Source organism: Saccopteryx bilineata, chromosome 6, assembly GCF_036850765.1.
Source record: "Saccopteryx bilineata isolate mSacBil1 chromosome 6, mSacBil1_pri_phased_curated, whole genome shotgun sequence".
In the NCBI taxonomy this organism is placed as follows: Eukaryota; Metazoa; Chordata; class Mammalia; order Chiroptera; family Emballonuridae; genus Saccopteryx; species Saccopteryx bilineata.
This window is the reverse complement of record NC_089495.1, coordinates 126762395-126789383: the sequence shown is the minus strand read 5'-3', so window position 1 is coordinate 126789383 and position 26989 is coordinate 126762395. Positions and strand designations below refer to the sequence as shown.

The following is a 26989-nucleotide window of genomic DNA, read 5'->3' as shown; positions in this document are numbered from 1 at the left end:
TCCCACAATGCATGGGACAGTCCCACCCAAGATGCCATGGCTGAGACCCCTGCCTTAAGTAACCCTGTGAGCTCACCCCCACTTGTGCCTTTCTGGTTCTGACCCTGCAGTCAGGGGAGGCACATGCCCTCCACCTGGCCCCACCGTCCAAAGCACCCCAGATCACAGCGGCCCCAGCTCGCAGACAGGCCCACGGCAGACGCCACCTAGTGATGGGTGGGGGAATGAAAGCACCAACCAACACCTCCCTCTAGCTCTCCACCCTGTAAGCCACTCACCCTTCCTGCTGTGTGGACACGCAGACTCTGTCCCCTGGGATCTGGGATCCAACACCAGTTTGTCTCCAGGACTCTGCTGGTCTGCTTTTGGTGGGTGGTGTGACCACCCCAGTGAAGTACGAGCCAGAAGTAATTGCATGGGATTAAATAACGTCTCCCCCATCCATGTCCACATAAGAATGTCAGAACGGGACCTTATTTGGAAACAGGATCTTTGCAGATGTGATTAGTTAAGAAAAGATCATAGTGCACTAGGGAGGCCCTAATCCAATGACTTATAAAAAGGTCAAGTGAAGGGAGAGAGGCATGGGGAGAAGGCCACGTGATGAGGAGCCTGAGAAAGGAGGGAAGCCACCACACGCCAAGGAGCCCAAGGACCCGGCAGCACCAGCAGCCAGGGGCAGGAGAACACTACCCAGACCCTCCGGAGGAGTACAACCCAAACAGCACCTAGGGCAGACTTCCAGCCTCCAGAACTGTGAGAATAAACCTCGGTGGTTTAAGTCCCCAGGTGTGTGGTAACTTGTGACAGAGGCCCAGGGAACCAGCCAGTAACACTCATGCTGCTCTCCGGAGAGCCCATAAAGGATTCTGCCAAGATCTTGCCCTCCACCTGACAGATAAGTGGGACCTCCAGGTGAGAACCTACCTGCTGGGCATTTCTTAAACCCCTGGAGGAGGCACAGCTTCTCACTCAGGATCTTGCTGACCACTCTGGGCACAAAGAGCACAGGCTGGGGCCTGCTGGGCCTGTGTGGGTGCACCCGCATGTCGGGCACCAGGGAGATGCAGCTCTCGACCCAGAAGCACCGGGGGGGGGGGGGCCTGCAGGGAGAAGAGCTGTAAGTGGCTCCCAGCTGTCAGCTGTCCTGGGCTGTTCACCAGGCCCTGGCCCCACGGGAGGCACTGGGCGTGCACTGCCACAGCCTCTGCACCCACAGGAGTACGGGATATGCTGGGCTCCAGCACGAGGACCCACATCCACACCCGCCCTGGCTGAGTGGGCCTTTTGTGCCCAGTGATCATGGAGCCCTGTGACTCTCAAGGTCCAGCTCGCAGCTGTGGTTTGATCTGTTTGCCTTGTTGGGCCTGCAGGAGGATAGAGAAGACCTCTCCCTTCCAAACAGCCCCTCCTCCCTCTCAGTGCCAGCCTGAACACTGTCCCTCAGCTTCCTTCATCCAGGTCCCCTCCTTCCCTCCCTGTCATTTAGGTTTCATCTTCTGCAGCCCTCTTATATTATGCACCCAAAACCTTTTCAAGAAGGGAATAAACTCAGGTCAACTCAGCTTACTCTAAATTCATTTTTGATCATCTTTGTAGCTCGATCTTACCAGCTCAGGGCATGTGCAGTGCTGACCTCCCTTTTATGCCCAGACCCACACCAACTACTCTGGAGTGGTCTGTGGGGGCCACTGTTTGTGCCACATTTGGATAGTGTCACACTGTCACTAGTCTAAAGGAACGGCTGTCCATAGAACTGTACCAGTGGTGTTGACTCTCACTGGACAGATGATAGGAGGAAGGATATTAAAGATGCATAGCACACCTGCTCTCCAGTAAGATATACAGACATCATTCTGGTCCTTACAAAACTGATTCTGGCCCAACTGGATGGCAGCACCCTGACCAAGCTGACCAGCCTGTAACCCCTAAGACACCCTCACCTCCTAGAGCCAGTGGCCCCTCCAACAGCCCCACCTGCCTCACCTTCCAGCCTGCTGGGGTCTGACTGGGCCCTGTCAAAGAATGGCTCAGGGAGCTGGCCTTGGTTCTGTCCACAGTGGCGATGCAGACCAACCTCTGGGTTCTTCCACAAGACTGCTGAAGGAAGGGGAAGGGGCCAGTTGTTGTCCCAGCCATTCGTGCAGGGCTGGGGGCCTGGCACCCACTCCACTGGGGAATCCAGGCTGATCCCTGGACCTTCAATTGTGCCCACTGAACAGCCCAGGCCCTGCGCTGGGGGATGATGAAGGGAGGCAGGAGGGGGTCCTCAGGCAGAGTCATTCTCCACTCCCCGGCAGGCATCTGCAGTGAGGGCAGGATGCATGGACCACATGAGGCAGGAAGTGTGGGCCCCAGCAGTCCAGCCCTGCTGTAATCTGGGGCCTTGCTCAGGGCAACTGAGGGTTCTGTCGGGAGAACACCAGGTCTCTGACCTCAGGGAGTGAGGATGGGGTGCAGACAGACAGGCAATGGGGTTAGCTGGGCACACAGGGAGAGCCCATGTGAATGTACTTGCTCACGTCAGAAGAGCCTGCAGACTGGGTACAGTAGGCAGACCTGGATAAAGGTCTGTGGGGGACCATGGGGCAGGAACTCACAGGGTGACACCTCAGATCAGTAGCCCATACCCTCCAAATGGGACCTGAAGCCAGCCCCAGTCCTCTTCCAGCTCACCCCAAGTGCAAGGACAGGTGGATTGGGTCCCTACCCACAGGTGATGTGAGCTGGGGGAGGAGGGAGGCCGGGGAGAGAGGCAGGGCCCACCCCAGCAGGACCTCCTCCAGGATCTGGGCCAGTGGGAGGCCGCCTCACCTTGCGGGCAGTGGTGCTCTGCTGAGCCATGTCCTTCCTGTAGGAGGACAAGCAGCAGCTCCTGAGCCCTGCACGAGGACAGATGCTCCCAGCTGCAAGAGGGCACCAAATGCCCCCACTACCGCAGGCAGCCCCTGTGAGACTTGCAAAGCCTTGACCCACCATGGAGATGCCAAATGAATGTCCTGGGTGTGAGCCTGGATGGAGACAGAGCTCCTGACTCTTGCTACTCCAGTGTGTCCAAGGATGTGGCCTGGCTCCATGGGAAGCATGTGGGAGCTCAGTCCCAGCCACCTGCACCAGCTAAGCTGAGCGCCAAACTCGGGTTTGCCCCACACCCGACCCCACGCTCTCTGCATGGGCTGATCTGGGACACAGCTCTCAGCAAGGGTGATGCTGCTTCCAGGGAGGGTAACCACCCTCCCAGCTGCCCCAGGACTGAGGGTTCCCCAGGATGTGGGACCTTTCTGTGCTAAAACCAAGACAGTCCTGGATACACCAGTGTGATTGGTCACTGTTGCACTCGCCGGGTAAAACAAACACTGGAGACGTTTGGAGAGTTTCAGACAAAGTTTTATGGCCAAGAGAAAAAGAAAACAAAGCAAAACAAAACAAACCTGCGCAGGGGTGAACTCAAGTGGTAGTCACAAGAGCCACACCGAGCGCCTACAGTCTAGGGGTTTTTATAGCATAGCAAGCAAGCAGTTCATACAGAAGCAAATTTGGCATTTAGCAATTGGCTCCCCCAAATTAAATTCTAGTCACGTGCCTTAGTAACCAGTCATACAGTTGAAAGCCCCAGCTGGAAATATCCCTATCTATCCCCTAGGATGTGGTTACATTTACTGTCTTAGGAGTTCTTGTGACTTCCTTATCTCAAGGACTCCTCAGCTCCTAACCATCCTGGGAGTCTAATGACTTCTCTATCTCAAGGACTCTTCAGCTCCTAGCCATCCTGGGAGTCTGGGCTCATCCTGTTTACTGGACTAGTTCCTTTGAAGTTATTTCTAAAGCCCTATTAATGTATTTTATAGGCTTTTATTCGAATGTCATATTTCCTCCTCTTCTTTGTTCTAGTTAAATCCTTAACTATAACGGAGATTCTTCGGCTGCACTAAGGCGTTGGTACGGCTGAGATAAAATCATTATTTTAACTGTTTCTATTCTTTCCTTAATAAAAGCAAATAACTTGTTAAGGATTACGGGTCCAATAGTGAGGGCCAATAATAATACTAACAATGGTCCTGCTAGTGTAGTTATCAATGTAGTTAGCCAAGGTGACAGTTTGAATATAGAGGTGAACCAATCTAAATTGTCATTATTTTGCTGAATGTGCTCTGCTGTTTTATGTTATCAATTTTATCCTGGATTTCATTGCTGTTATCAGTTAAATTAAAACAACACATTCCTTTTATTTTTTCACAACCCTGGTGGTGAAATAATAATAGATAATGAATAGCCGCCCGATTATCTAAAATAGCTTGACGTAATTGCTGCTGTTCATTATTAAAAAGAGTCAATGCTTGAGACGTTTCGTTGATGCTTTTAGCTAAGTTACAAGCTAAATGCTGGATTTGTCTATGATTGTAAGCACCCCATACTAGATTCCCTACAACACTTAAAATTATGGCATATCCTTCAGCTTCTGACAACAATCGTACTTCATCATGACATTCAGGTCCTACAGGGATGGAGGCAGCACGCCTACTGCGAAGAGTGGTATTATGCTCAAGAAGTAACAAATCATTCTTGTTAGGTAAGAAAGTAGCAATCCTAGATAAACAACAAGTGGTGTCAGTAAGATTAGGGGGAATATAATTATATGTCATAGAGTTACAGGTAAAGAACCATCCAGTAGGCAGGGTAATATAGCCATAAATGGAAGGGTATTTGATAGTATTATTACAGGGCAAAAAACCAGGGATTGTCTTACAATTTTTACTACAATTAACAAAAAGAACACAAGTATCATTGGGTACAATAATGCTATGGGGGGTATGAATCTGTAATGCATGGCTTGGCAACTGATAAGAAGCTTTTCCCCAGTTTGCTAAATCTAGATAAGTTACAGTCTTATTAGGGATACTGGAGAAGAAAGTTAAATTCCTTATGTCAGCTGCCGGTTTACATACCGGGCGTAGACATTTTCCTAGCATGAAATGAGTATGACTATCCTGTTCAAGGCAAAACGATGAGACATTTAGGGTGCGTGCTAAAGCCACCCATAAATTCTCTGGATGATTCAGGGTTTCCTGGAAAGCAGGTACTGGTTTAATACTGGATAACATACAAAAGAAAACTATTGCTATGATTCGGGTAAGAACCGCACTTTTAAGGGATTGTGGGGATCCGCTTTGACTCTCCATTTGGCTTCCTTCAAGCTCGGTTCTTGAGCTAACTTTACATGTGATAGATGAATCCAGTAAGGTTTTTCAGCTATCCTCACAGCCGTGGGCGTGCTGAACAGTACCTGGAATGGTCCTTGCCACCGAGCGTCAAGGTTCCCGCGACGGTGGTTAAGAATCCATACCCATTGTCCTGGCTCCGGTGGAGTTGGCAGTGGAAGTCCTTTGAGTTGGTCCTTCTGCTGGTCTCTAAGCGCCCGTACTTCTGCACGTATCATGCCTGTAAGGACTTTAGAAAACTTTGATTAGAACCCTCAATTTCTTCCCTTGTTATTTGTGGAACCAAAGGAGTTGGTTGCCCATACATTAGCTCATAAGGAGTCCATTTTCCTGTATAAGGTGTATTTCGAACCCTATATAATGCAAAAGGGAGTAGCTCTACCCAATTTTCGCTAGTCTCCTCTCTTAACTTAATTATAGTCTCTTTAAGGGTCCTATTCATCCTCTTGACTTGCCCTGAACTTTGAGGCCAATAAATGCAATGTAATTTCCAATTGATCCCTAATCTTTTTGCCAATTCCTGTGATATCTTGGACACAAAAGCAGGTCCATTATCTGACCCTACAGCAATGGGAATGCCATATCGTGGAATGATTTCTCTTAAAAGTATTTTACAAACTGTTGAAGCAGTTTCTCCTTTTGTAGGAAAAGCCTCAGTCCATCCAGTAAAGGTGTCTATTAGAACAAGTAAATATTTGTAGCCTAATTTCCCTGGAGTCATTTCGGTAAGTCCACTTCCATAGTTCTCCAGGAGCTTTTCTCGGTGCCTGATGAGAGGAGGTAATTTCTTATTGACAGCATTTACTTTGGCGCAGGCCCTGACACCTAGAAAAACGAGTGTATGACATCTCTGATTTCTGTTCCCTCATAATATTTTTCTACTAAGATGTTCTAGTTTTTGTGTCTAAGTAGGGAGCTGCTAATGTATTTCTTGAATTATTTGTCTTAACACTCCTTGTCGGTAGGTATATTCTGCTGTCTGGTAATTCTACTCCATCCCTGTTTACTTTTCTTACCCCCTAGTTGCTTACCTTTCTTCTTCTTTTGGCTCATACCTCGGTTCTATTTGTAAAGTAGGGGGTGGGATGAGCAGTAGTTGGTTAGTGTGTTCCTCCTCTTCTGCTGCATTCCGTGCCGCTCGATCAGCAAAGTGGTTTCCTTTTACTATAGGGGAATCCCCCTTTTGATGTCCTTTGCAATGTATTATTGCCACCTTTTTAGGCAACCAAATGGCTTTTAATAGAGCTAAAATATCATTCTTATTTTTAATTTCTTTTCCTGCAGTAGTCAACAACCCACGCTCCCGGTAGATGGCGCCATGTACATGGGCAGTGGCAAAGGCATATCTACTGTCTGTATAGATGTTGGCACTTTTCCCTTCAGCAATTCTAAGGGCCTGTGTGAGTCCGATAAGCTCAGCCCGTTGTGCAGATGTGCCTTTTTCCATAACACAGTGTCTTGAGTGGTCACCGCAGTTCCAGCATACCTTTGCCCATCCCGAACATAGCTACTTCCATCTGTAAACAGAGTTAAATCTGCCTTCTCATAGGCCTGATCCCGTAGATCTGGTCTGGCTCCTGTAATGGTATCTAATATTTGTCTACAGTCATGGATCACCGATGGGTCTGGCAACGGGAGCAATGTAGCAGGATTCAAGGCCGTTGTTTTCAAAAATTGTATTGCGGGGGGGTTCAGCAACTGTGCCTGATACTGTGTTAGTCAGGCATTCGAGATCCACCTATCCGGTGGAGCCCGCAGCACTTGTTCTAAATAGTGCTCTCCAATGACCTGAATGTCTTGACCCAAAGTCAGTTTACTGGCCTCCTTAACAAGGATGGAGGTAGCAGCAAGTGCTCTCAAACAATTGGCCACCTGATGACACGGGATCTAGTCTTCTGGACAGATAGGCTATTGGTCTCTTCCAAGGTCCCAGTTCTTGACAGAGGACCCCTAGAGCAATGCCCTTTTCTCAGTCACAAATAGTTGAAAAGACTTAGACAAGTCTGGCAGGGTTAATGCCGGGGCTGCAACTAGGGCCTCCTTAAGTTTTTGAAAAGACTCTCGTGCCTCCTCTGTCCATACAAATTGTTCCTCTTTTCCCCGTGTTAACTCATGCAAAGGTTTGGCCAGCTCTGCAAATCCAGTATCCAAAGTCTGCAATATCCCACAGCACCTAAAAATTCTCGTACTTGCCTCTTACTTACAGGCTCAGGAATCTGTAATATAGTCTGAATTCTTTGGCTAGACAACTACGTTGTCCTCCCTCAAGTCATACCCCAAGTAACTCACGGTTTGGGTGACAATTTGGGCCTTCTTAGCAGATACTCGATAGCCCATCCGTTGCAGTTCTTGGAGTAGTTCAATGTAGCTTCTGGCAACTCTCCTGGTTTGGGGCTGCGATAAGGAGATCGTCCACATACTGCAGCAGCACAATTGAAGAGTGGCCGGCTCGAAACTCCTGTAAGTCTTTGCACAAAGCCTCATTAAATATGGTTGGTGAATTCTTAAAACCCTGAGGGAGCCTGGTCCAAGTGTATTGGCCTGAAAGTCCATTCTCAGGATCATTCCACTCAAAGGCAAACATTTCCTGACTTTGCTTTGCTAATGGAATGCAAAAGAAGGTATCTTTCAAATCTAATACTGAATAGAAAACATGCAGTTGGTGGCAATGAACTTAATAGGGTATAGGGGTTTGGCACAGTAGGATGTATGGTCTCTACCCGAGCATTCACTTCACGCAGGTCCTGCACTGGCGATAGTCCTGAGTTCAGGTTTTGTACTGGCAGTAGAGGAGTGTTCCAGGCAGATTGTGCATTCCGGAGAATCCCGGCTTCTAATAAGCGCCTCAAGTGCTGTGCTATAACCTGTTTAGCCCAGAAGCAGGTACGAGGATACTGTCTGATGCGTACTGGCTGGCATCGCTCCGCAACAGCACTACTACAGGCGGCTGATGTATTGCCAATGCCGGAGGATTATTCTCTCGCCCCAAACTCCAGGAACCTGCTGCTTTACTTCCTCGGGGATGCCCGTAAACCCGCTCTTACCTTCCGGGAGGGAGGCAATCAGGTATTCTTCTGATATTGGCACAGTCACTAATACCTTGCCTTCTGTATTCTCCTCCTGGTTGAAGGTTATTGTTGCTTGAAATTTTTGCAACAAATCTCGTCCCAACAGCGGGTAAGGGCAGTCTGGAATAATCAGGAATGAATAATAGTCCCTCGCGCCAGGTCTGTAATCCGAGCAGTGGCTCGAGGATATGAGACAGCTTTGCCAGTGACCCCTATTACCTTTGTGGATTCCTTTTGTAATGTCCCAAGTGGTCTCTTTAGGACAGAATAAGTGGCCCCCGTGTCAACTAGGAAGGTAGTTGGTTTCCCTTCAATTGACAGTGTGACCATAGGCTCCTGGGGGCCAACAGAAATGGAGCCTTGGCCCCGTCAATCTAATTGGAGCAAAACTTGTGAGCTTTGTTCCTGATTTACGGCCTGTAGCTTAGGGCAATCCTTCTTCCAATGACCTTTCTCTTTGCAATAAGCACACTGGTCTTTATCTAGTTGCTTCTGCGGGAAAGTTCCCTTCTTTCCCTTAAAGGGCTGCTGTTTCCCTTTTGGTCCTTTTGATTGCTGTGCCAAGAGTAGTTTTACAGCTGCTCTCCCTAACTCAGGGTCATCACGATTGACATAGACTCTCTGTGCTATTTCTAATAATTCACTCCTATTCTTTCCCTCAAATCCTTCTATTTTCTGGAGCTTCTTTCTAATGTCTGGGGCTGCCTGAGTGACGAAGGTTATGTTTATTAGCCTGCGATTTTCCTCTGCCTCAGGATCAATAGGCGTATAAACCCGGTAGGCCTCCATTAGCCGCTCTAAATATGCAGCAGGGGACTCATCCTTCCCCTGAGTTACCTCACCTACCTTACTAAAGTTGGTTAGTTTCTTAGCAGCTGCCCTTATTCCCCTTAATAGAGCCTGGCGATATTGGGTAAGCGATTCCCTATCCCTGACATTGTTTGGATCCCAACTGGGGGGGCTCCTGGGGAGCGTCCTCTCTAGTTCCCTTTCAGTGTCCCCCTCTTCCCTAAATACTTTTTCAGCTTCTTGGCTGATGCGGATTCTTTCTTCCGTTGTGAACAGGGTGTGCAAAAGCTGCTGACAATCATCCCAAGTTGGTTGATGGGTCCTGAAAACAGTCTCAAGCAAAGAAATTAACCCCTGAGGTTTCTCTGAAAACGACGGGGTCTGATGTTTCCAATTATAAAGGTCACTAGTAGAAAAAGGAATATAAATCATTCGGGACGGTGCATGTGGTCCTTCATCTAGTGGGGGCAGCACCTCCCTAAGAGGTAACATTGGGGCACCTCCATCAAAGGAAGGTTGAGCATAAGGGGCCCCCCCCCCCCCGGGTGTGGGGAGGACTCTGGACATTCTCGGGCACAGTTGAATCTGGCTCCCTGGGCTTCTGATGAGGAGGAGGATAATTTACAGGGTCTACTATATCCTCAGTAACATCAGAAAGGACCGGATACGATTTGGGAGGCTCTCTTTTAGGTGCAAGTGGAGCGGAGGGAGGGCAAGGCTTAATGTCCGCTGCGCTCACACAAATAGCTCTCTTAACCTTTTGATTTGCTTTTATGCACCTCTTAATGTACCCAGGTTTGTCTATAGCTATATCTATCCAAACATCTATATACACATATTGGTCTGGGTGAGGCACCTGATATATAATGGCTCTTACTGCAAAAACTATGGGCAGATCAAAGGTTCCTTCAGATGGCCATCCAACCTTAAGAGATGGCCACTCCACTTGGCTTAAGGTCCGGAGAGTTTCTCGATCGGGTGGAGGTCCCTCATAACCCTGAGCTCTCTTCTGAAAATCAGAGAAGTTACTTAAAATGCAATCAAGAGGGGATTTAAGAGTAGATTCTTGCTGTCCCACCTCGCGGTACTTGTTCTTCTCAGCCAGGTATGCTTCTAGTCCTACAAAGACAACACACAGGATTCCCTACCCTATAAGCAGGGTGATCCAGATGGATGAGCGTTGATCACACTGTACTGGCAAACAAATTAACACCAAACACAACAGTGCAGCAAATCCCAGGAGGGCAATACACAAAATTTCCTACACAGTCATTCAGGCTAAACAAACAACCAGACAGCAGCGCGGCGCCAGCGCCGAGTGAGCTCACTACTTTGAAACGACTCGATTCGATTTCAGACAGAAACAGAAACCTCGGCCGGCAGCGTCCTGCCCTTTGGCCCGAGCGTCTGGGCGGGTCTCTGACAGCGTCCTGTCTGCCACCACAGACTGCAAATGCTCTGGAGCCAGACAGATTACAGAAACAAGGGAATTCCACAACAATACTCACCAGACTCGCAGCTGTTCCGCCCATGTCCCAGCCAAAAATCCCGGCGAGCCCCCATAAAATGGTTGCACTCGCCCGGAGTAACAAAACACTGGAACGTTTGGAGAGTTTTTCAGACAATAGTTTTATGGCCAAGAGAAAAAGAAAACAAGCAAAACAAAACAAACCTGCGCAGGGGTGAATCAAGTGGTAGTCACCAGAGCCACACCGAGCGCCTACAGTCTAGGGGTTCTTATAGCATAGCAAGCAGGCAGTTTCATACAGAAGCAAATTTGGCATTTAGCAATTCGGCTCCCCCAAATTAAATTTCTAGTCACGTGCCTTAGTAACCAGTCCTACAGTTGAAAGCCCCAGCTGGAAATATCCCTATCTATCCCCTAGGATGTGGTTACATTTACTGTCCTTAGGGTTCTTGTGACCTTCCTTATCTCAAGGACTCCTAGCTCCTAACCATCCTGGGGAGAGTCTAACGACTTCTCTATCTCAAGGACTCTTCAGCTCCTAGCCATCCTGGGAGTCTGGGCTCACCTGTTTACTGGACTAGTTCCTTTGAAGTTATTTCTAAAGCCTATTAATATATTTTATAGCTTTTATTCGAATGTCACAGTCACCTTACCTCCTAGGGACACTGGCAATGTCTGGAGACATAGGGGAAGCGAGGAATGCTGCTCAATACCCAGTGGTAGCCAGGACAGGCTCACAATAGAGGGAGCCAGCCCCAAGTGTCAGCATTGCTGAGGCTGAGAAACTCTGGTCCCGAATGCTCTAGAATGCTCTAAAACCAAGGTTCATCCCTTGGCACAAACAAAACCTGTCCAAGCAGTGAACTTAGGAGTGGCACATTGGGGGTTCCACTCTCTGGGGCATCTCATCACGCCCACCCTGGTCCTGCAAGCCTCCAGAAGACCACTCTTCCTACATGCTAAGCGGGCCTGGTGGTGTCCCCTCTCTGGGAGGTGCACCACAGCTGCTCTCCGTGAGTAGTTGGGGATGGTGCCGTGCTCAGTGTCCTTGGTGCTGTATGCGGTGGGCCGATGCGGTGGGTGTGCTAGCAGCTGCGGCCCTGGAACATGTTGCCAAAGTTGTCCCAGTAGGAGTCCTTGAGGGTTAACTCCAAATGAAGGGACAGATTGTAATATAGGGCACCTTGGACAGGATTTAACAATCTGCCATGCTGCCTTCCAAGAAAGCTGAAACTGTTTACACAAGGCTGCAGCGTTCTGCTGATGAACAGTGTGAGACTGAATTGGTTGATCTGTCATGGTTGCTCCAATAATTTTCTTTTGGGTAGCTTGATCAACAAGGGCATTCCCTTCTGCTAAAAGCTCCAGGGAGCATGGAGTGAACTCGAATAGGTACTATAAAACATGGAGTTCTATGTTTACATACAAGTCTTTGAAGAAGGAGAAACTGCTGAAATACTTCATCAGCAGTTGTCCCTAAGATAGCAGTCTCTATAGTGGAAACAACCATAAGTAAATATTTGCTATCTGTATACAGATTAAAGGAGGAACGTGGCAAATGCTGAAAAGCCATGATAATGGCATGTAATTCTAGTCTTTGAGCTGATTTTAAGGTGACTGTTTCAGTATAAAGTTATCCATTGATTATTAAGCCTGCTATTCCTGAGCTAGACCCATCAGTAAAGACTGTAGGTGCTGCCCTGGCCGGTTGGCTCAGCGGTAGAGCGTCGGCCTAGCGTGCAGAGGACCCGGGTTCGATTTCCGGCCAGGGCACATAGGAGAAGCGCCCATTTGCTTCTCCACCCCTCCGCCGCGCCTTCCTCTCTGTCTCTCTCTTCCCCTCCCGCAGCCAAGGCTCCATTGGAGCAAAAATGGCCCGGGCGCTGGGGTTGGCTCTGTGGCCTCTGCCTCAGACGCTAGAGTGGCTCTGGTCGCAACATGGAGACGCCCAGGATGGGCAGAGCATTGCCCCCTGGTGGGCAGAGCGTCGCCCCCTGGTGGGCGTGCCGGGTGGATCCCGGTCGGGCACATGCGGGAGTCTGTCTGACTGTCTCTCCCTGTTTCCAGCTTCAGAAAAATGCAAAAAACAAAACAAAACAAAAAAACAAACAAAGCAAAACAAAACAAAAAAAGACTGTAGGTGCTTCAGGAATGGGCTCATTAACAATTGTTTTACAAAATACAAATATAACTATTTTATCAGCTGGGTAGTGAGAATCAATTTGGCCTGTAAAATTTGCAAAAGCAATTTGCCATTTAGTGGAAGTTTCCCAGAGCCATTGTTGTTGATCATTTGAAAAAAGAAAAAATAATTTGAGGCCTAAAACCTATAAACTGTAAGAGTCACCTACACCCCTTGAAAATCAAGGAAGTGACAAGATCAAAATATGGCGATAAAAGTTTCTTAGGAGTAACAGCTAAATGAATCCACTTAGTAGGACCTGAAGCTTGCCTCAATAGTCCCGTTGGAGTGTAACTAGAGGGACAAATTAGTAAGGCAATTGATTCTTCAGGATTTATGCGTTTTAGTTGTGCTTGTTGCAAGGCTTTTTCTACAAGTTTTAAAGCTTGCTGTCCTGCATCTGTAAGTAGCCGAGGAGAAGCTGGTTCAGCAGAGCCTCTAAGACTATCAAAAAGTGGCTTCTGTTCCCCGGTAGTTAATTTCAAGGAAGGTTTAAGCCAATTAATGTCTCCTAACAGTTTCTGGAAATTATTTAAAGTTTGCAAATGATCTGTCCTGATTTCTATTTTCTGTGGACAAACTTGTTGTCCCTCAATAATTTGTCCTAAATAAGAAAAGGGTACAGATTGCTGTACTTTTTCAGGAGCTATATAAAGTCCTGATTCTTTCAGAGAATATTCTAGTTGTTGCAAAATAGTCAGCACAGTGTCTTTATCTGGGTGAGCAATAAGAATATTAACCATATAATGAATTATATATGCCTTAGGGTGCTGCCTTCACAAGGTAGGACTGTTAGCCATACCCTGAGGCAAAACTCTCCACTGGTATCGCTCCATTGGAGCCTGGAAATTAAGTGAAGGAACACTGCAAAACTCTTGCAAGCATGTGGATTTAAAGGAATAGTAAAAAAGCAATCCTTCAAATCAATAATTACAAGGTGATAATTCCATGGTATGGCAGTAGAAGAAGGAAGTCCTAACAGGAGAGGACCCATAATTTCCATAGTCTTATTTATTGTTCTCTAATCTTGTAATAGCCTCCAGTTTCCTGATTTCTTTTAAATTACAAATATAGGCGTATTCCATGGGCTATTAGATGGTTCAATGTGCCCAAGCTGTAACTGCTCTTGTACCAATTGAGCAGCTGCCCTAAGTTTCTCCTGAGAAAGGGGCCATTGGTCTACCCATACAGGATTATCTGATTTCCAAGTAATTGGGTCTGCACAATGCATTATTGGGGTAGCAGGAGCTACCAAGGCCTCTATGCTAAATTTTGATATCCTAATCCACTCCTTCTGGTATTGGGTGCCACTTCTATGGGGGTGAGAATTCCCCGCTGTTCTTTTCCTAGTCCCTTAGTGGGCAAAAATCCCTGATCAAGCATCTAAGTACTGACTAAACCATTAGGACTGACAAGCAACGCTCCCATATTTTTCAAAACACCTCTACCCCACAAATTAACTGGCAATCCAGGGAGCACATAAAGCTGAAAAAATCCAGAATGACCTTCTTTATCTTCCCATTATAAAAACTAGAGCTTTGTTGAGTGATTTACTCTGCCCTATACCTTGTAATTCTGTGGCTGCTGCATGAGTGGGCCAGGAAGGAGGCCAATGTAGCTTAGCAATAACAGATACATCAGCCCCAGTATCTAAAAGTCTTTTAAATTTATGCCCTTGTATTGTTAGTTCCATTTCAGGGAGTTCCTGACCTATTTTTTTTTAAACCTAATTGGCAAAATCAGAGGAGCCAAATCACCAATTTCCTTGGGGCCCCTTTTGCAGGATGTGGCCTGAGAAGCAGAATTAGCATCTTTATACTATTCTTCTAACTGCCTGAATTAGCCGTGAGACAAATTCTTGAAATGACTTATTAGAGCCCTGCTTAATTTTGCTCAATTCCTTTGTTTTGCCTAACTGAGAATAACTTTACACACAAACAAGGCATTTACGCACAAAAAAACACAAATATAACATATAAATTTGATTAATCCTAATACTTAAATTGTTATTTGACTCTGAACTCTGAACACACCTCACAATGCACTAACCAAATCAGTAAGTCTTAAGGATCTACATTCTATTTTATTTAAATTTTTTTATTTATTTAATTTATTTTTTTTCCATTTTTCCGAAGCTGGAAACAGGGAGGCAGTCAGACAGACTCCCGCATGCGCCTGACCGGGATCCACCCGGCATGCCCACCAGGGGGGCGATGTTCTGCCCATCTGGGGCGTCGCTCTGTTGCATCCAGAGTCATTCTAGTGCCTGAGGCAGAGGCCACAGAGCCATCCCCAGCGCCCGGGCCATCTTTGCTCCAATGGAGCCTCGGCTGCGGGAGGGGAAGAGAGAGACAGAGAGGAAGGAGAGGGGGAGGGGTGGAGAAGCAGATGGGCGCCTCTCCTGTGTGCCCTGGCCGGGAATCAAATCCGGGACTCCTGCACGCCAGGCCGACCGGCCAAGGCTTATTTTATTTAAATTTAAATGAGTGCTCCTTACAAGTTCTAAAATCATTTTATTTTTTCCTAAATATTAGAGCCAGCATTTCCAATTTTTGCATGCAAAAAACCTTAATTCAGGCCTTAAAAACAGACACATATTAGACAACATTAAACAAAGACTAAACAGAAACAAGAATTAGACGAACCAGACAAACCAGAGAGAAACCCAGGATTTCAGAGCACAACCAGATTAGAAAGATGCCTGCCTGACACTAATAAGGGCATTTTCTGACAGAGGGACTGAAGGATGTGACTAAACAAAATCTCCCTGAGAAAATTTGCTCTCGGCAGCTGCTGGGATATTTTCCATAGTCAGATCCAACACAGGTCCCCTACCTCAATTTCCAGGCAAAGAATAAGAAAGAAACAAAATGATAGTTCAGAAGATTGTAGTTAAAACATTAAAGAAAATCAGACCATGACAGGAAAAGCTGTCATTTTCCTAATACCTGAGTCCTGAGTCTCCTATCCATTCTCAAGCAAGTCCAACTTCCACAGCAAATAATCACCCTTGGAGAGATAAGCACAAGCAATCGCCTTCCAGTCATTTGGGGGAAGAGCCTTTGCACTAATAGTATCTGATAAACCAAGTGAAAAAGGGGCAGTAGGCCCATACTGAACACAAGCGAGTTTAAGCTCTTTCAGAGCTCTAAAAGGTACAGGTTCATGTTCTCGCATTAGTCTCCCTGTATCATCCTGTCTTTCTACGACAGGAAAATGGGTAAAGCCATCATTTATTGTTTCCCCTATATTTCGAGCCTGGTCTATAGATTGTTGGAGAGGGGATTCCCCAGATTTTGAGCTATAGACTCTGGAATCAGCTTGATAAGGGAGTGGAGGAGCAGAGGGTTGAATGTAGGAAGGAGCTGAGGGCAACGGAGGCCCCGCGGCTAAGGCAGCCATAGCCGCGGATTTTTTATCCCCCCTGTCATTCTCAGACTCCAAGTTATCCTCGTATTCACATCCCTCTGTTTCCAGCTCACCCTGATACTCTTCAGACAATGATTTGTCTTCATACAGAAACATTTCTACAAAAAGGTCCCTTATTTTTTACCCTATCTGTCCCATAATCTTTATTCCCGACTACACTTTCCTCCAAAACTTTCTTTACTCACTGTGCGCACTTCACTTTGGGGAGTTCTGTCATCTTCCTTCAGTTTTAGTTTCCTCGTACTCATACTCAAGTCGTCTGTTCAGGCGCCACTTGCCACGGACCAGTGCAGCTCCTAATAACGGTATGGAATTAAGGAAACAGACTCATCAAGAAAAAATGGGACCAGGAGGACTCTTCAAATGCTGATGGCAATATCCAAGTGGCCTATAGCCACAGTTTGCTTTATTATATAACCATATGCAAATGAAGAAAGTCCTTGATACAAAGTTACACGTCAGAGGCTAAAACAGGAACTCTCTCAAGGCAAAAACAGGAATCCCCCCACCATGCATAAGAGAAATCAACCAAGATCTGAACAAACAAAGAGTAAGAGGAAGGGCATGTAAATTGCTTCCAGCAACTTAAGGAAGCAAGTGAAGTGGGTGCAAATACTCAGCATCATAGCCAACATGGAGGTGAAGGGGGGAGAACTTAGCCTTTTGCTAAGCCTTGAGTCTACAATGGCTTTTTGCCATTTATGGTCCACAACACTAGAGCATTCTAGAGTGTTCTAAATCAGGGGTTCTCAACTTTGGGACTATTGACATTTGGAGCCAGGTCACTCTGTGTTGTAGGGCAGTCCTGGGCCCTGTAGAATGTTTAGTGGCATCCCTGGCCTCCACTCACTAATGTCATGGCAACCCCCCACCCCCAGCTCCCTGGTTCTTACTGTCTACTCCAGTGTTAGTCAACCTGGTCCCTACCGCCCACTAGTGGGCGTTCCAGCTTTCATGGTGGGCAGTAGCGGAGCAACCAAAGTATAAATAAAAAGATTTAACTCTAGTAAGTTGTTTTATAAAGATTTATTCTGCCAAACTTAGTGAAAATCCAACATAAAGTACTTGGTAAGTAATTATTACTATATGCTTTAACTTGCTGTAACTCTGCTTTATAAATTTTATAAAGTAAAGTTACTTCCCTACTTTATAAATCACCATTACTGTGGAACCGGTGGGTGGTTAGAAAATTTTACTACTAACAGAGATACAAAAGTGGGCGGGTAGGTATAAAAAGGTTGACTACCCCTGGTCTACTCCATTCATTCTCTGTGTTGCTTTTAGTTGAGGAGAGTATGTACTTTTATAATGAGATGAAAACTAAGATGTATCTGTAACACTACTAGAACTGAATTGACCCCATTCGGGTCTCAGGACTGTCCCCCAAACATCATAAAAGGTTCTGCTAGCAGTCGCCACAATGTAAGCTGACAACTGAGATTTCAAGAGGAGTGTTAGAGACCCTGGCCAGTTGGCTCAGTGGTAGAGCGTCGGCCTGGCATACAGGAGTCCCAGGTTCGATTACCGGCAGGGCACACAGGAGAAGCGCCCATCTGCTTCTCCACCCCTCCTTCTCTCCTTCCTCTCTGTCTCTCTCTTCCCCTCCCGCAGCCGAGGCTCCACTGGAGCAAAGTTGGCCCAGATGCTGGGGACGGCTTCGTAGCCTCTGCCTCAGGCGCTAGAATGGTTCTGTTTGCAACAGAGTGACCCCCCAGATGGGCAGAGCATCGCCCCCTGGTGGGCATGCTGGGTGGATCCTGGTCGGGCGCATGCGAGAGTCTGTCTGACTGCCTCCCTGTTTCCTACTTCAGAAAAATACAAAAAAAAAAAAAAAAGAGGAGTGTTAGAAATGGAATGAAGGACTTTCATGTTGTATGGAGTGGAAAATACAAGATGACACTATCAGGAGCTTGAGTTGAGATCATTTGATACACAGGAAATGTGGTGTAGCACATGGACAGCCTTTCAGAGGGAGAAACCTGTGGGGTTTGTGGGGCTCCAGAGGCAGGGGCCCAGCCTCCCTCCCACCCCTTCTCAGCTCTTATCTTCACACCTGCACACACTCCCTCCTTTTTCCTCCTGGAGGAATGGTGAGCCTCAAGAATGGGTGGTGCCTGTTTTGTAGATTTCTTGCTATTGTTAAAAAGCTTTGAAGTTTGCCCTGGCCAGTTAGCTCAGAGGCTTAGAGCAGGCGTCCCCAAACTATGGCCTGCAGGCCGCATTTATCTGGCCCCGCTGTACTTCCGGAAGGGGCAACTCTTTCATTGGTGATCAGTGAGAGGAGCACTGTATGTGGCAGCCCTCCAACGGTCTGAGGGACAGTGAACTGGCCCCCTGTGTAAAAAGTTTGGGGACCCCTGGTAGAGCATCGTCTGGATACACCAAGGTTGTGGGTTTGATCCACAGTCAGGGCACATGTGGGAAGCAACCAATGAACACACAGCTAAGTGAATGACCAATAAATGCTTCTCTCTCTCTCTCCCTATCTCTGTCTAAAATCAATCAATAATAAAATAAAAAGTTTGAAGTTCAATAATACTGCTTTTTGGCTACATCAAAGTCACCTACCTGCCACTGTATTCACTTAATAATTAGTTACATTGTACATTTATGTTCTGTGAAGTTTAATAAATATTTTACAATAAAAAGTTTTAAAAGTTGCCCTAACAACTAAAATGGTGAGTTTTATGTTACATGTTTCACATACAGCCATGCGTGCGCACACACTTGCACTGATAGTGAGATCCCCACCTTTCAAAAACAAGACAACAAGAAGCCTCCAATCCACATCTCACTATCATGATCTGGGTGCCCCGGTGCAAGGCCATCTCGGCTACTGCCGAGCCAGGGGTGATCTGGTGAATCAAGTTGCTAGTGTAGTTCCCACCGATGACACTTATCTGTTCCAGCATTGCATTCCCCTGGAAGACCAGCACCGTGACTTGATTCAGGATCTTTCAGGCTGGTCTCTGCCGCAAGAAGGGAGTGATGGAGCTCACAGGCAGCCCAGAGCAGGAGGTGCAGCCAAGGCATCTCCCACTGGCCCTCTTCAGCCCCAGCATTCTGGAACTCTCTATGGCCCCCATTCCCACCATGACCTCATACTCAAAAAGGTTGTCACCTGCCAACAGCCCTCACTCTGCCACCTGCTGGCCCCAGCCCCACCCTTCACTCACCTGGCTGATATGCAGAGGCTCCTGGGAGGCGGCTGCGGGCTGCTCTCAGACTCCAGAAGGTCTGCAGAGGCTGAGACACTGATGGCCCTTGGGGTCACCTACTCCTGACAGAACTTTGCCCGTCCACACTACTTCAGTTCCCTTCAGCCCCTTCTGCAGAGGCTAACCCTTGTCATTCTCCTCTCTTTCTTTGATTCACCATCCCCCAAACAGGAGGCGCTGGTGGGGAGCTGTACTTGCCAGGGTTTAACCTATATGTGTCCTTTATGATACCTGAATGTTGCTAACATTTTATAAGATACAGAATCTAGAACCTTGTCGGGAGCCGATCCACTAATGCTGGCTAACTAGGTCACAGCAGGAGAAGATCCACAACTGCTGGTTGACAAAGTCACAGCAAAAGAAGATAGAGTCACCGCAGTAAGACCAACAGCTGCGGGTTGACAAAGTCACCGCAAGGAAAGGCACAACGACACTTCCCCCTTTAATCTTTTGAATTAATCTGGCCTTATATTCCCCCCTTTTCTGGGTGTGTGCTATTATTTATGGCACAGGGATAATAGTACCGTGCTTTCCCTGTAGATTTGTAGTAATTTCTTTGGAAGTGAGACAGAAGGTGTAAGTTCCACAGAAAAGCCTGTAAGCCCCTTGAACTGGGCTCATAAACATAAGAGGCTGGCCATGATATCCCTCATAAAGGGTTAAGTTTGTAGGAGAATTTCTTCTTATTAATCATGTTAGAAAGAATATAGTTAGAACTTAGCTAGTATATGAATATAGTAAATAAATAAAGTTTAACTAGACATTAGAATCTTAGGTAAAGTGTAGTGGAGTGGCCTGTTGCGTGGCCTTGGATAGGAGTGCAGCTGGCTAGTAAAGAATGTTTTGTTAAAAGACTTGTTTTGTCACTGAAGGCAGTTGCTGGGCTTTTCTCAGTAAAACATTCTCATGAGATTTTTATATTTTCCAAGAATAGGAGAGGTATGTGGTGGGATTCATAGCAGCAATAGCAACTAATGCCTTCTGATATTATGTTGCTACTAGCTATCTTGCAGGTGCACTCTATGTATCTCTAAGTAAAAATTACTCTTTATACTATGTCAGTTTCTTAATAGCAAGCCTTTTGTAGTCTTGTGAAAAAAGAATTAGGACACTACATGAACTCAAGGCTATTTGCCTGAGCAAGCGGTGGTCCTCTGCTAGTCCTTGATGATTTCGTCTGCTATCTCTTTCTGTGCCCTTGACTCACAACAAGAGTAAAATAGAGTTATTAATTAGTACTAATCTTTTAGAAGTTTGTACCAATATTATTATTACTATTGTGTAACTGTACTTTGAATAACTTACCACCTGACTTGTAGCTTATAGATATGAATTAACTGTTATCTGGAAACATGTAACCATAGTGAAACAAAATACCATGTGACTAACTCAGTGTGTATGCATAAAAAGTAATGTTAGACCAGCCATTGAGAGAGATGCCTGGCAGTAAATGCTAACTAGAGAATAAAGAGAAAGAAAAGAATTCGGCTCTCTCACTCGATTTCGCCGACGCCGTCTCCTCCTATGGGACCCCTGGATTCCCCCCCTGGGGCTGGACCCCGGCAGAACCTGGACTTCTGGCTTCAGTTGAACAATCAAATCTGGTGGGCCCACATTTCTGTACTGACCTGCATTTCTGCATGGCAGCAATTGCTGCTGGCCATTGGCTGCTTCCTGCTTACCCCAGGCCATGCCAGCAGCTGGACATGACACCTAGCTGTATGTGCAGGCCTCTGAGTTGGCAGTCCAAAGATTTGATGCCCCCAGGGGGTCTCTAAGCTCTGCATTCTAAAGTGCAGCCTATGAAGCAGATGGGCCCCCTGCCCAGGCGGCAGCTTCCCTGAGGGCAGTCCGAGGCTGCTCCTCTCACCTGGTGGACTGACCACACATGAGGACCAGAGGGCCAGGAGAGGATGGACAGCTGCCTGTCACCTGCCATGGACAGCCTGTGCCCGGCTCACAGACAAAAATCTATTCATGATTACATTTAAGCCAGGTGAATTAGATACTCCTGATGTAGCTGAGGTCCATTCCACTAAAACTGTATGAAAACAGGACATCAGGTAGAATCACCAGAGATGAAAAGAGAAATGACTGTTACATCCCAGAAGACAGACCACAGCAAACCCAAAGTGAATTTTATAAGTTTTATTGCAAACCTGCGCAGGGACTGCAGGCAACCCACACAAGGGAGCACTGCAGCCCTGAGCTTCTAAAATGGCTCCTTTTTATAGGGTGGCTATCTAGGCTGAGCAAGCAAGCAGTGTTTACAAGGGCGGAAGAGGTGCGATTAGCTGACCTTGTTCTTAGCTAAGTCTCTAGGGTAGGGGCTTCCTAGCTGCTGGGTACATAGAGTTCAGTGAAAAATATCGCTACATTTCTAACAGTTGTTTATCTTTTTTCCTCCAGCCATGTACTGGATGTACTCAGTTTTCATGGCTGGTGGCCTGCACCTAGGATGTCACAATGACCACCCCTCTCTTCATGCTCTCATACCCAGGCTGGGTGGCCCTGGGGGATCCTCCCAACGGATACTGTTGCAAATAAAACCTCCAAAGGTCTTGGAGGGGGGTAAGGTTTCTGGTCATGTGACCCACTGCTGGGCCATACAGGTACATCAGGGCAGACCAGCATGGGATACATGCGCCAGGGTACGTCTGCCACCTGGTTGCCCAAGGGTGAATCCCAGACAGGGTGCTACGCACCCACTGTGCTTGAGGCCGAAGACTGGGGCAGATGTGCAATGTGGGACAGGAAAGGAGGCTGACTGTGAGGGGCCCACGGCTTGAGGAGAGAGAACTAGTTAAGATACAAATATGAGAAATAAGCCACAGGAAAATTGGGAAGGTCCTAGGTGCCAACATGGAGGAGGAGAAGTGCTCCCACAGGTGCCTCGGCCAGGAGCAGGAGCACTGCAGCCTATTGCTTGCTATCTGCTGTCACTGGGAGGTCCAAGTGTCTATGGCGCAAAGCAGGGAAGGGCAGAGAGCGCAGCTGCGCAGATACCTATGCTGAGCTGGACCTGGGGATGGATCAGGTCTCTTAGCTTCCAAGTGACAATGGAAATGACACCCAGGAAACAGCGGCTGGGCACCAGCTTAAACTGCCAGAGGTCCCGGTCAGGGTAGTGGTCAAGTTCATGCCTCTCTTCCCTGGAGAGATTGGTCATCTCACCTGCCTCCCTGAGGACCTCTGTCATCACTACCCTTCCTGGCTCTATGGCCTAGCCCCGGGGCGGTGGGCAGCTTCAGAGGTTGGCACTCACCTGCTCTGTCTACAATCTCATAATCCAGGTCTTCGTCACCTGCCTTAGCTCCTGGGGAGGCTCCCTGCTCCACCTGCAAGGTTTCTGGGAAGCTGCTGCAAAGAGGAAGCCAGCTCAGACTGTACTGCCTCTTCCAGTCTCAGACCCAGAGCCACCCGCACCTGAATCATTCCACCCTGATGCCCACCCCTCTCTACCCAGAAGACCAGGGGTCTTCCCAGAAGTCCTCTGTGGCCCACATACACAGGGACAGCTGGCTGGGAGGCACCAGGCTACTAGAGTGAAAGCTGTCGACCAGCTCGCAGCTGGATGAGGGGCTCAGGGCTGACCAGATCTGAGATGGGAGGATGAGGAAGCAGTGTCAACATGGAGCTCACACAGGACCCCGCATAACCCTGGCCTGCTGTGGAAAGGGACGAAGCCATGGCTCCTCACATCAGGGCAGAGAAAAGAGGAAGGGGTACACAGCCAGGGTGCATTAGCTGAGCACCTACTATGTACCAGCACTCTGTGAGCTACTTTGTGTCACCTTAAATTCATGAAGCGGACAGGACTGTCCCACTTTATATATAAAGCAATTGAGACCCTGAGAGATCAGGTGACTGGCTGGTGAGGGTCATGTGCTGACAGGTGTACTGTGCAAGATGCCCTGCAGGGAAGGGGCAGGACGCCGGGGCATCACACCTCACCCTGCACCCAGACTCTCAACAGAACCCCCTCCTAGCCTGACTGGCTCCTTAAAGGCTTTCCAGCTGAACTGCACTCGAGACTTTGGTAGATAAACCACAGGAGTCGAGATTACCCACTCGTGGCTCCCCGTACAGGCCCACTATTCAGACCCAACTGCCCCTCATCAGCCCAACCCTGTTCAATATTAACGCATTTTAATGTCATTCTAAAGAAAAACAGCCTGACCAGGCGGTGGCGCAGTGGATAGAGCGTTGGACTGGGATGTGGAGGACCCAGGTTCGAGACCCCAAGGTCACTAGCTTGAGCACGGGCTCATCTGGTTTGTGCAGAGCTCACCAGCTTGGACCCAAGTTTGCTGGCTCGAGCTAGAGGGTTACTCGGTCTGCTGAAGGCCCACGGTCAAGGCACATATAAGAAAACAATCAATGAACAACTAAGGTGTCGCAAAAAAAAAAAAAAAGTGGCCTGACCTGTGGTGGCACAGTGGATAAGGCGTCGACCTGGAAATGCTGAGGTCGCCGGTTCGAAACCCTGGGCTTGCCTGGTCAGGGCACATATGGGAGTTGATGCTTCTGGCTCCTCCCCCTTCTCTCTCTCTGTTTCTCTCTCTCCCTCTCTCTCTCCTCTCTAAAAAAAATGAATAAATAAAAAAAATTTAAAAAAAAAGAAAAAAAAAAAGAAAAACAAAGAGTGTAAATCTGTATAACAGATCTCTAAATAACACAAATATGGACCGTGAGGCCAGATGAGCAGAAATGCTTTCTTATTCACTTTTCAGTGATGTCTGTCCTGCTCCTCTGAATGCCCAAACTGTCAATAGCTGCTCTAGGGAAACCTAACGTCACTCAGTTAACAAAAATGGTCTTACCTCCATCCAGTCGGAGTGAACCCTGACTTAGGGGGCTGAGCACATGCACGGAGGGCTGCAGCCTCCATTTTCTCCCCCCGGCAGGTGCCTCTCTATCCTTGGTGGTCTTCTTGAGAGCCGGGCCAGGCCCCAGGACTGGGCTGCCTGCCCCCAAGCACAGGCATAGTCTCAGGGCATTGGCATCCATATTGCCTCTACACCCTGGAATTTCCCACTCTCCAAAGCAGGAGACTGCAGAGTCCACTGGGGCCCTCTCATGAGCTTTTCTAGGGAAAGGACTCTTCCCTTCACCTGCACCCCACAAGGGCTCTCTTCCATGGTGCTGGCTAATTAGGGACAGATTTTTTTCCTTTTAGAGCCCAAAGTCATGGGATCTTTCTCTCACCCACCCCCACTACAGTTAGTTCAGGGGGTCTCCTATCCCCAGAGTGCTGGATATGGCACAGGGACGGAAGCTCTGCCTGAAGAAATGAGGAAGAGCGTTAGGAATAGCACTCCAGCAAGGTGGGACCCCAGCGGTTACTAGGAACCGGAGGCTCCAAGGAGTGCCCACCAACCCCACTGAAGGCTGAGCTCTCACCACTGAAGGTGCTGCAACCCAGTGACCAGGGTGTAGATGTCAGGGATGTGGAACTTTAGGCTCTCTAGGAAGGCAATGGCCCCATCGTTTCCTTGTGTCCTCAGCAAATCCAGCAAGTGCCCTCGGGGACAGAACAGTGTTAACTAATGGAGTGGAATGGGCTTTTACACGAGGGGGGTATGGAAAAGGGGAATCCTTGCACATCTAAGAGTCAGGGTCCCAGGGGTAGGGTGTTCCTGTGGGCTTCTTCTGTTCACATAGTGGCAGACAGTCTTGAGAAGGGCGAAGCTGATATTTATTGAGCCACTACTTTGATCCAAGTGCTAGGCCTTGGAGGTAAAAGACTAAGGAAGATGGTCCCTGAGCTCATACCTGCCAGGTGTGTTGATGGACATGTGCAGGCGTGCATACTTAGCTCATGGAGGAAAGAAGCAAACAGCAGTACCCTGGGGCCCAGCCCACTCAGACTCCACTGCTCTCAGCTTCGAGTCATAGCTTAGATTCACTGCTCCTCCTTTTAAGGTTCATCAGAAAACAGGCACAAAGAGTTTCATGTCAACAGCGACCACCTACTGCCAGCTCTCTATGGCCCAGGCTTGGAGACAAGTATCTTGTAATAAAAACTGACTAAATCCTCCTAACAACCTGATCTGATGAAGCTATGAGCTTCCCTGTGTTGAATGAATAAACACAGACTGTCAGTATCAGCTCCAAAGACATCTGGGACAGGATGAATTGTGTCCACTTGAAAGCTGTCAACAGGACCTTATTTGGAAAAAGGGTCTTTGTAGATGTAACTAAGTTACAAATACCAAGGGGAGACATTCTGCATAACCTGGGTGGGCCCTGAGTTCAATGACAAGTGTCCTACGAGAGACATGAGGAGAGGGCTAAGAGGAGGCCCTGGAAAACAGGTTGGATGAGGGCTGAAGGGGCCACAGCTGAGGAATATCTGGGGCCACCAGAAGCTAGAAGAGAGGAGGGACCCTCCCCAGGAGCCATCAGAACAAATGTGGCCGTGCCCATACCGTACCTTAATGTCAGATGTTTAGCCCCCAGGCTGTGAGAGAATCCATTTCTGCTGTTTTTTTTTTGTTTTTTTTTTATTTTTTTTATTTTTATTATTTTTATTTTTTTTTTGCATTTTTCTGAAGCTGGAAACAGGGAGAGACAGTCAGACAGACTTCCGCATGCGCCCGACCGGGATCCACCCGGCACGCCCACCATGGGGCGATGCTCTGCCCACCAGGGGACGATGCTCTGCCCATCCTGGGCGTCGCCATGTTGCGACCAGAGCCACTCTAGTGCCTGAGGCAGAGGCCACAGAGCCATCCCCAGCGCCCAGGCCATCTTTGCTCCAATGGAGCCTTGGCTGCGGGAGGGGAAGAGAGAGACAGAGAGGAAAGCGCGGCGGAGGGGTGGAGAAGCAAATGGGCGCTTCTCCTGTGTGCCCTGGCCGGGAATCGAACCCGGGTCCTCCGCACGCTAGGCCGACGCTCTACCGCTGAGCCAACCGGCCAGGGCCATTTCTGCTGTTTGAGGCCACCTGCTATGTAGCCATTTGTTACAACAGCCCTGGGACACCAAAACAGGGCTCCCACATTTGGAACTTGGGTTCCCTTCGCTTCTGGCTGGGCAGAGATGGCCTACGGGAGCCAGTGCACAGAACCAAGGTGTAGGGCTCACCAACTCGCATGGCAGTGTTGGTGAACCTAGGGCTGTACAGCACCTCCTCCTCCTCCAGCTGGCCCAGCACCTTGGCCTGGTGCAGGTCAGGGGTCAGGCAGCTGGGGCAGATGCTTCACACCATCTTGTAGCAATGGCTCTCTGTCACCTCCCACAGTGTCTCCTCGTCTAGAGGAGTCCTTGCGGCACAGTTCCGCCACGACTGGGCTCCCTGCGTGGAAAGGGCAGTGACGGAGGGTTGAAGTCAGTGCCATGGCTTCTGGGCCCGGGGAGGCCTTCCAATTCAAACCATCTTAACCCATGTCACAGGTAGGGAAGGAAATGAACAATTAGGAGAGGATGATGATACCCGCCTTAGCCCTGGTGTCTTATGACCTGGAGGGAGGGGAACATTAATCCTGGACCTGGGGCAGAGCAAGACCAGGGTTTCTTTTGCTTTCGGGAGACTGGATTTGGCTCTAACATGCAGGCTGCTGCCCCCAACCCAGTAGACTGACTTAGGAGGTTGGTCTAGATCACACATTCTC

The 26989-nt window shown here is 48.1% G+C and overlaps 1 protein-coding gene across 1 annotated transcript in view; it reads right to left on the bottom strand.

Annotated features, from left to right (window-relative positions):
* CARD14 (caspase recruitment domain family member 14) overlaps positions 1-26989 on the bottom strand; it is a 39208-nt gene that overhangs the window by 4374 nt on the left and 7845 nt on the right. The window contains 13 exon segments of the mRNA XM_066237542.1: positions 892-1092; positions 1981-2028; positions 2031-2100; positions 2815-2906; positions 11501-11606; positions 11609-11692; positions 18951-19149; positions 19332-19392; positions 22639-22733; positions 22836-22972; positions 23275-23287; positions 24777-24897; positions 26463-26673. Coding sequence (XP_066093639.1) covers positions 892-1092; positions 1981-2028; positions 2031-2100; positions 2815-2906; positions 11501-11606; positions 11609-11692; positions 18951-19149; positions 19332-19392; positions 22639-22733; positions 22836-22972; positions 23275-23287; positions 24777-24897; positions 26463-26673 — 1438 coding nt within the window.